General features: G+C 58.9%; 1 protein-coding gene across 1 annotated transcript in view; it reads left to right on the forward strand.

The window, feature by feature from the left end:
- Nucleotides 1–257: 257 nt before the first annotated feature.
- The window catches only part of LOC112104697 (myosin-6-like), a gene marked incomplete at its 3' end in the record, with an annotated part of 18,497 nt that continues 8,743 nt past the window's right edge, over nt 258–10,011 (forward strand). Inside the window, exons 1-9 of the mRNA XM_029914149.1 lie at nt 258–458; nt 894–1,037; nt 1,981–2,137; nt 8,014–8,041; nt 8,156–8,264; nt 8,435–8,527; nt 9,076–9,139; nt 9,387–9,485; nt 9,660–9,763. Of these exons, the coding sequence (XP_029770009.1) occupies nt 258–458; nt 894–1,037; nt 1,981–2,137; nt 8,014–8,041; nt 8,156–8,264; nt 8,435–8,527; nt 9,076–9,139; nt 9,387–9,485; nt 9,660–9,763 (999 nt within the window). The remainder of the gene's footprint in view (nt 459–893; nt 1,038–1,980; nt 2,138–8,013; nt 8,042–8,155; nt 8,265–8,434; nt 8,528–9,075; nt 9,140–9,386; nt 9,486–9,659; nt 9,764–10,011) is intronic.

Consider the following 10,011-nt stretch of genomic DNA (forward strand, 5'->3'; position numbering starts at 1 on the left):
AGGGGTGGGGAATTTAGGTGGGGCAGGGGGGGGGGACCCCAGGGCTGGGAGGAGGGACCGGACAGCAGGGGGCGCTCTGCCCAGGACGTGGGGGGCACTGGCAGCACAGGGGGGTTCCCAGGGCTGGGAGTGGGGGGGGGGAACAGCAGGGGGCACTATCTCTGGGGTGTTGGCCCCCCTGATGGTGCAGGGGGGTGCCCACCAGGGGAGGGGGCACTCTCACTGCCCAGCTCTCTCCCTCCTCCCCCCACCCCAGCATGGGTGATGCCCACATGGCCGAGTTCGGGGCGGCTGCCCCCTACCTGCGGAAGTCGGACAAGGAGCGCCTGGAGGCGCAGACCCGGATCTTCGACCTCCGCAGCGAGTGTTTCGTGTCCGACGACAAGGAGGAGTTCGTCAAGGGCAAGATCGTCAGCCGGGATGGGGAGAAGGTGACCGTCGAGACCGAGAACGGCAAGGTGAGGCCGGGTACACCGGAGTCGGGGGGCAGGTGGGTGAGGTCAGGGGGTCACAGGGGAGGTTAGGGGTAGGGACTGTGAGGGGCCAGAGGTCAAAGGGGAGGGGCAGGGACTGTGAGGGGTCAGAGATCAAAGGGGAGGTTAGGGGTAGGGGTGGTGAGAGGTCAGAGGTCAAAGGGGAAGATGGGGCAAGGAGGGGTTGATATTAGCAACTGTAGTCAGGGGCTAGAGGGGAGGACAGGCTGTGGGGCACCAGGGGTTAGGGGTTAAAGGACAAATAAGGGGAGGAGGCTGGAAGAAACAGAGATGCGGAGTGCTGGTCTGACCCCACAGCTGGTGAGGGGGTGGAGGGGTCAGCAGGATGGCTGGGTGCAGTTGGGTGGAGGTAGTACCATCCCCCATCCTGACCCCCCATGACTCTCTCTTCCCGCCCAGACGGTGACGGTGAAGGAGTCGGACGTCCACCAGCAGAACCCGCCAAAGTTCGACAAGATCGAGGACATGGCCATGCTGACGTTCCTGCACGAGCCGGCCGTGCTCTACAACCTCAAGGAGCGATACGCCGCGTGGATGATCTACGTGAGTCTGGGGAGGGCCCTGCAGTCCCCTAGCTCCCCCACACACACCTTGCTGGGGTACCCATAGGGTGGGGGAGTTCCTGGGGTTTCCACCCTGCATTATGCCCCTCTGGGAGTTGCTGACTTCTAGATCGGGGGAGCATCATCTCCCTTCTAAAACAGGGGGAATAGCCTGCTGTTCTAGATCAGGGTGGGCATCATCTGCCATTTTACATCAGGGGAATTCCCTCCTGTTCTAGAATGAGAGAGGTGTTCTTGTCCCTGTTCTAGACCAAGGTGGTCGCCAGTTCCTTGTTAGATTGGGGGTCTGGTGCTGTCATCCCCTGTTCGAGATTAGAGAAGAGACCATCGCCCCCATTCTAGATCAGAGAGTGAGCATTGTCTCCTGTTATAATTCCTCCCCGATCTATCAAGTCCTGTTCTAGATCAAAGGATGTGACATTGTCTTCCTTTCTGGCATCTCATGTTCTAGATCAGGGGAGGGTTATTGTCTTCTAATCTAGATAAAGGAAGGGGTATGTTCTTCCATTCTTGGTGGGTGGGGCTTGTCTCTAGTTCTATATTGGTGAGACAGGTGCGTCTCTGGATCTAGATCAGGGAAGGGGTGTTTTATCCCATTCTAGATGGGGCAGGCGCCTTGTCTCCATTCTAGATTGGGGAGATGGATGAATCTCTGCTTCTAGATCAGGGGAGGGGCATCATGTCCAGTTCTATACAGAAGATGGTGCATCGTCTCCCATTCTAGATCAAGAAGGGAAGATGTCTCCTGTTCTAGAACAGAGGAGGGGGGCCACTGCATAGCACCGATCCTCTCCCTCTCCGTCAGTTCTCACTCACTCTAGGGTAGGTTCTCAATCTCTTCACCATGGGCCTTCCCTCGCTGCTCTGATTCTTCTCTCTCGCTCTGTCTCCATCCTTCCCCCTGTCCTGTTCCCCCTCTCCAGACCTACTCGGGGCTGTTCTGCGTGACGGTCAATCCCTACAAGTGGTTACCGGTCTATAATGCGGAGGTGGTGGCCGCTTACAGGGGCAAGAAGAGAAGCGAAGCCCCACCCCACATCTTCTCCATCTCTGACAGCGCCTACCAGAACATGCTGACAGGTAGGGACCTAACCCTATCCTTAACTATACCCGTAACCATAAATATAACCCTAACCTTAACTTTACCCCAGCTGTAACCCTATCCTTAACTATACCCCTAACCATAACCATAAATATAACCTTAACCTTAACTCTACCCGAGCCATAACCCTATCCTTAACTATACCCTGTCACGGAGTCCCCGGGCGATGCTCTGGAACTGCTCCCTATGAAGCCAGGCAGGACTCGGGGGGAGCCTCCTCTCTCGGAGCAGACTGTCTCCAGGGCAAGAAGCTTCCACAGCTTCCACCTTCCTGGGTCTGACCCCGGAGCATCCAGCATCCTCTGCCCCACCATGCGCTTCCCGCAGCGAGTCCGCCCGGGCGGGCTCCTGGGGGGGCCAGAGGGCCCTGCCCCCTGACTCCGCAGTCAGACGTGACTCTCAGCCAGCGTAACACAGAAGGTTTATCAGTCGACAGGAACACAGCACAGAACAGAGCTTGTTAGCACAGAAATCACTGACTTTCAGCCAAGTCCATCTTGGGGGGAGGGGAGCCCAGAGCCAGGGCTCTGCCTCCCCCTGCGCCCCAAGCCAGCCGAGAGTGACTCGCTTCCAGCCGCCTGGCCCCTGCCCTGCCCGTTGCTCCTCCTCCGGCCTTTGTCTCGCTTCGGGGCCAAGAGTCACCTGGTCCCATCCCCCTCCTGGGTCTCAGGTTAGGGGCGGCCATAGCATCCCTGCAGGCAGCTGGAGCAACCCCGCAAAAGTCACACACCCCTATTGCCACCACCTAGACATTGGTGCAATGCACAGGGAAACTGAGGCACCCACAGCATTCATGCAAACAGTAAGACTCACATAGGCTCACATACAACATAACCAGGGAAAATCCCCACTTAGTCACATCTCTCCCCCCTTCGAGACTGAACTGAGCAGGGTCAGTTTAGCCAGTGACCTGGGGAAGTTCAGGCCCCCATCTCCGGGACAAAGCATCGGCCATAACATTTGCACTCCCCTTAACGTGGACCACCTCCATCTCATAATCCTGGGAGACAGACTGCACCTCAGGGACTTGGCGTTGGCCCCTCTCATCGGGTGCAGCCACGGCAGGGCGAGTGGTCCAGGTACACAGTGAAGCACTGCCCAAATAGATCCGGCTGCAGCCTTTTTAGAGCCCACACCATGGCCAGGCATTCCTTCTCTATGGCCGCAGAGCCCTGCTCCCGGGGCAGCAGCTTCCTCCTCAGGTACATGACGGGGTGTTTCTCCCCCTTTGCATTGGCCTGCGTCAGCACCGCGCCCAGCCCTGTGTCTGGGGCATCGGTGAACACCATAAAGGGCTTGTCAAAGTCTGGGTTTCCCAACACCGGGCCCTTGACCAGATCCACCTTCAGCGTGCAGAGAGCCCTCTGGCACTGCCCGGTCCAGACCAGCTTGTCTGGCTTCTCCTTCCTGCATAGCTCAGTGATGGGAGCTGACACAGAGCTAAAGTGGGGCACAAACCTCCGGTAGTGCCCCGCCATCCCAATAAAGGCCTGGCCTGTTTCCTAGTCTGGGGAGCAGCCCAGTCTCTGATCACCCCCACATTGGCCGGCTCTGGCTTTAGGCAGCCGCTCCCCACCTTGTGGCCCAGGTACGACACCTCTGCCATCCCCCCCTTGCACGTCCCAACTTTTACAGCCAGCCCTGCATCCTGGAGGCGACTCAGCCCCCTCTTCACCTGGGACACATGGTCCTCCCAGGTCTGGCTAATGGCACAAATATCATCAATGTACGTTAGGGTAAAAGTCTCCATCCCCCCCCAGTAACTGATCTACCTGGCTCTGGTAGGTGACCGGCGCCTCCTTGAGCCAGAACGGTTGGACCAGGGACTTGTACAGCCCCAGAGGGGTGACAAAAGCAGGTTTCAACCTGGCATCTGGATCCAAAGGCACCTGCCAGTAGCCTTTGGTGAGATCCGTGGTCACGGGATACCGAGTCCGCCCCCCAACTCATCTAGGAGCTCGTCAGGCCTAGGTATGGGCAGGCACCAGACATGGTGATGGCTTTGAGCTTCCGATAGGCAGGGCCGGCTCTACCATTTTTGCCGCCTCAAGCAAAAACAAAAAAGCCGCCCAGACTGTGCCGCCCCTTAGCATGTGCCACCCCAGGCACATGCTTCCTCCGCTGGTGCCTGGGGCCGGCCTGCCGATAGGCCACACAGACTCAGATCGACCCATCTTTCCTGGGGACCAGCACCTCGGGAGAGGCCCCAGGGCTGGTGGATGGCTGGATCACCCCTAAAGTCAGCATGTCTCTGACCTCTCCCTCCAGGGCCTGGGCTGTGTTCCCAGTTACTCTGAATGGGGAACACCTGATGGGCGGGCCGGCTCCCGTCTCCACCCAGTGGACAGCTCGGTTAGTGAGCCCAGGCCGGTTGGAGAACAGCTGTTGGTAGGAATGCAGCATCTCTCTGATCTCTGCCTGCTGGGCAGGGGTGAGCTGGTCAGAGACGGGAATTGATTCCAGCAATGGTCCGGCTCGAGACCCACAAGGGGATCTTCCCCCTTCTCCCACTGGCCACACATGGCCAGTACCAGCTCCCTGTCACAGTGTGTATCTATCACGTTGACCTGGTCCCCTCAGTGGCTGTGAGCCCGGTTGGGCAGTTCCACCACTTTGTTCTCCTCATTCAGCTGCTGGATGACCTTGAAGGGCCCGTCCCAGGCAGCTTCCGGCTTATTCTTCCTCACCGGGACGAGACCCTCACCTGGTCACCGGTGCCATAGGCTGAGCGGTCGTCCCAGACCCTCTGCCTCCCTTGGGCCCTGGCTAGGTTCTCCCTGGCCGGACCCATGAGCTCAGCGAGCTTTTCCCGGAAAGTCAGCACATGCTCCACCACTGATTCTCCATCGGGGGAGGCGTCCCCCTCCCATCCGTCCCTCACCAAGCCCAGGGCCACCTACTGAACAGGCTCCTCTAGGACAGGCAGGTGTCCCAAGGCTCTTTCCCCTTGTTTCAGGCCATTTGCCCCTCTGGACAAGGCAGCCCTGCTTGGCAGCTGTCCCACCCGGCTGTGGTTCCCCACACTCAGCTGGGGTCTCCGAACCCCCTGGACTCAGCGCTGCCCCTGCTGGGCCAGTGAGGGCAGGCAGCGAGCCCGCGGCTTTGCTCACTGCATCAGAGCCAGCGTGAGCCACCTCCCCGTGTGCAAGGGGGCAACGAGCCCCAGGGCTCTGGTGACAGACAGGCAGGTATCCTGAGCCCAGCAGCTCCTCCCCCTGCCAGCCAGGTCATTTGCATTTTCACTGACCTCTTCAGTCTCAGCCGATTGGTTCCCTGGATTCAAATTCAAACCCTCAGCTGTTACAGGAGCAGGGCCTGGATCCTGCCCCAAAGAGACACAGTCATCCCCGAACAGGACCTCACAGCCGATATCCTGGAGAACCCCAACGACCAGCCAGCCTGACCCCTCCTGGGTCTGCACAGGGATCCGGGCCATAGGCAGGGTGAGGGGCTTCATCCCGAGGACCTTCACCCAGGTCACACAGCCCCTCAGCATCTGCGGCTGCACCACCCAGGGCCTGACAACAGTTCTTTCTGTCCCAGGGTCTCGCCACCCCAGGAACGTCTCCCCATTGACCACCACCTTCCGCTCCCACTGGGGGTCCGAGGGGCCTGAGCCCAGGAGACTCCACGCAGACATATATGCTCGGGCCAGGAGTGGAAGCCAGTCAGCCACCCGGCCCATCTGGCTAAACAGCTCTATGGCCTTGGGACCCAGGAAGGGGGCTAGACACCGGAGCCTTTCTGCAGGCCCAGCCTGGTTCCAATTGCCAGCCTCCCCAAAGGCCACGAGACAGGCATCTACATCTCCCCCCTCCTGAACCTGGGGCAGCAATTTAGTGTCGAGGTTCCCTGTGGAAGTGGCAGCCTGGTGTCCATCCCCACTCACCCCTGGGCAGGTCCTTCTGCCTCTCAGCTCAGCCATCGCCAGTTCCCGCTCCCTCTGTCTCTCCTGCAGTTCTGCTTCATGCCTTCGCTGTCTCTCATGGTCCTCTGACTCCTTCGATCTCAGCTCCAATTCCAACCGTCCCAGATCCACTGACGGGGAACCCGGTGGAGACCCCCGGCTGGTTGGGGACACAGGTCTCCGGGACACCTGGCTGTTCCCAGCCTCTCTCGCACCTCAGCTGGGTCAGGAACCGGCTCCTTAGAGTGATCCTCCTCTTCCAACTGAGCAGTCAGCTGTGAGCTTTCCAGTGGGCAGCCGTCTCTCTCTCTGCACAGCTCTACAAGGTCCTTCTTAAGGAGACGGTTATAGGCCGTCTCCACCCTGTTCCCAAGTGGTCATGGACTCACAGGCTGTGCTCTCTCCGCTCCCCATGATCCCTGGGAGGAACCCTTCGGTGTGACAGCCCTTCTTGGGGTGCCACTCTCTCTCGGGGTTAAACCGTAGGCTCCTCCGCCTCCTGGAACTGCACCTCTTGGAGTCTCCAGCATTCCCGTCTCTCACTGATCCCCCTTCGTTTTACTGCTCCCCAGTCACTTACTGCAGGATGCTCTGGCCCCGGGGTGCAGTTTATCCCACCTCTGCCACCAATTGTCCCGGAGTCACCGGGCGATGCTCTGGAACTGCTCCCTATGAAGCCAGGCAGGACTCGGGGGGAGCCTCCTCTCTTGGAGCAGACTGTCTCCAGGGCAAGAAGCTTCCACAGCTTCCACCTTCCTGGGTCTGACCCCGGAGCATCCAGCATCCCCTGCCCCACCATGCGCTTCCCGCAGCGAGTCTGGCCAGGTGGGGCTCCTGTGGGGGCCAGAGGGCCCTGCCCCCCGACTCCGCAGTCAGATGTGACTCTCAGCCAGCGTAACACAGAAGGTTTATCAGTCGACACGAACACAGCACAGAACAGAGCTTGTTAGCACAGAAATCACTGACTTTCAGCCAAGTCCATCTTGGAGGGAGGGGAGCCCAGAGCCAGGGCTCTCGTCCTCCCCCTGCGCCCCAAGCCAGCCGAGACTGACTCGCTTCCAGCCGCCTGGCCGCTGCCCTGCCCGTTGCTCCTCCTCCGGCCTTTGTCTCGCTTCGGGGCCAAGAGTCACCTGGTCCCATCCCCCTTCTGGGTCTCAGGTTAGGGGCGGCCATAGCATCCCTGCAGGCAGCTGGAGCAACCCCGCAAAAGTCACACACCCCTATTGCCACCACCTAGACATTGGTGCAATGCACATGGAAACTGAGGCACACACAGCATTAATTTACTGATGTAGTTGGGGATTGGTCCTGCTTTGAGCAGGGGGTGGGACTAGATGATCTCCTAGGGTCCCTTCCACCCTGGTATTCTATGATTCTATGGTTAATGCAAAACAGTAAGACTCACATAGGCTCACATACAACATAACAAGGGAAAATCCCCACTACGTCACATACCCCTTACCATAACCATAAATATAACCCTAACCTTAACTATACCTCAGCCATAACCATAACCTTAACTATACCCCAGCCATAACCATAGCCCCAACCCCCCAACACACACATACCTTCTGCATCGCCAAAAACACCTACCAGCAAAAGCTGAGAGGTGCATCTCCCCGACACACCACCCCGTCCCTGACGTCACTGTCCCGACCCACACACCCGGGCACCCCCCTCTCATCCTTCCTACTCCCTAACTGACCCCCCAATTCAACCCACCTCCCTCCCACTCCAGTCGTCCCCTCACACCCTCCTTGTCCCGTACCCCTTCCTCATCCACCCTCCCAGACCTAACGCCCCCTCCTGCCCTACCCACTCCTTGTCCTGGCTCCCTCCCACCCATTCCCCCTCCCTCCAATCCCAGCCACCCCATATGTCCCTCACACCCCCCGTCACCCCTCTACTCCCCCACTGCTGCCCACTAACCCCTCTTCTCTCTTCCAGACCGAGAAAACCAGTCCATCCTCATCACGTGAGTACCTATCATCCCCCCACCCACCCCACCCACTGTCCCCCTGGGGGGCCCAGCTGCTTCCTGCCCCCCTGTGCCACCCCCCATCTCACGCGCCTCCTTCTCTCTGCCCAGCGGAGAATCCGGCGCAGGGAAGACGGTGAACACCAAGCGGGTCATCCAGTACTTCGCCAGCATCGCGGCCATCAGCGACCGCAAGAAAGAAGGAACCAGCGCCAACAAGGTGAGACCTCCACCCTGATGCTACCCCGCCGCAGACCCCCCCCACGCTGTGAGCTCAGTACCCCCAGTGCTGCAAGCTTCCCCATGACAGTGCCCCACAGGGGGTGGGCTGGGGAGGTTGTGGGGAGGATCTGCAGCCAGTTCTAACCTCCCCCTTCTGTTTTGTCCCAGGGGACCCTGGAGGATCAAATCATCCAGGCCAACCCCGCCCTGGAGGCCTTCGGCAACGCCAAGACCTTGCGGAACGACAATTCGTCCCGATTCGTGAGTGTCCGGGGTGGGGCGGGGGGTGAGATGTCTGGGGTGTTTCTGTGGGTGTGTCCAGGGACTGTACCGGTGGAGAGGGAGGCTGGATGGCTGAGGTGTCTGTGTGGGGTTGGGATCACAGGCGTCGGCTTCCTCCTTTCCCCAGAGGTGCTCAACCCCGCTCCGCCCCAGGCTCCACCCCCACTTCACCCTGCCCCCAAAGCCCCACCCCACCTTGCCTCTTCCCACCTCTTCTGCCCCATCCCCCCAGCACGCCCATCTCCCGCTCCTCCCCCGCCCCCCAGCACCTTCTGCGTGGCCCTGAACAGCTGATCGCGGTGGGTGGGAGACACTGGGAGGGATAGGAGCTGATCGGCAGGGTCGCCCGTGGGTGCTGAGCACCCACTAATATTTTCCCATGGATGCTCCAGCCCTGGTGACAACAGGGACGAGGGTCTGTGGGGCTGTGCCTGGGTTAGGAGGCATCTGTGGGGCTGCCCTTGATGGATCAGCCCCCCTCCCCCACTGGACACACCCCACATACCCGTCACATTCTCTTCCTCTAGGGTAAATTCATACGGATCCACTTTGGGGCGACAGGAAAGTTGGCTTCAGCTGATATCGAGACCTGTGAGTGAGATGAGTGTCAACGTTCTCAGCTCTGTCTGTCTCTCCATCCACATCTATCTATCTATCTATCTATCCCCACACACCCCATCTATCTATCTATCTATCTATCCCCACACACCCCATCTATCTATCTAGCTATCTATCTATCCCCATCCACCCATCCACCCATCTATCTATCTATCTATCTATCTATCCCCATCCACCCCATCTATCTATCTATCTATCTATCTATCTATCTATCTATCAGATCTCCTGGAGAAATCCCGGGTCATCTGCCAGCTCAAGGCGGAGAGGAACTATCACATCTTCTACCAGATCCTGTCCAACCAGAAGCCAGAACTTCTTGGTGAGTCAGTGAGGGGGCAGCAGTGGGAAAGATGCCCCATAGCAAGTTGCTCTTCTCTGAGTCCAGGATCAGGGCCCACTATGGGCTCTGAGGAAATCCTGGAAATCAATTCAGCCATTAACCAACCAACCTTCCTTCCTTCCTTCCCCCCAACCCCCGAATCACCTGGAGCAGACATGATGCTGATCACAAACAACCCGTATGACTACATCTTCGTCTCCCAAGGAGAAGTGACTGTTGCTTCTATTGATGACTCCGAGGAGCTGATGGCCACTGACGTGAGAGATGACGGGCTGGGGGAGGAGCAGGGAGAGACCTGGCCTCAGGGTCCCTGGGGCAAGGCTCCACTGGGAGATGATACGTTATGGGGGGAGGGGGTAGTTACCATGACAGGAAGGGTGGGTGTGTTGACAGACATCTGCGAGGATGGATGAAGAGTTGAGTAAATGAATGGATAGATGAATGGCTGGCTGAACAGTTGGATGGATGTATGGATGGATGGATGGATGGATGGATGGATGGATGG

This window comes from Terrapene carolina, unplaced genomic scaffold (genome assembly GCF_002925995.2).
Source record: "Terrapene carolina triunguis isolate 2854851 unplaced genomic scaffold, T_m_triunguis-2.0 Scaffold32147, whole genome shotgun sequence".
Classification (NCBI taxonomy): domain Eukaryota; kingdom Metazoa; phylum Chordata; order Testudines; family Emydidae; genus Terrapene; species Terrapene triunguis.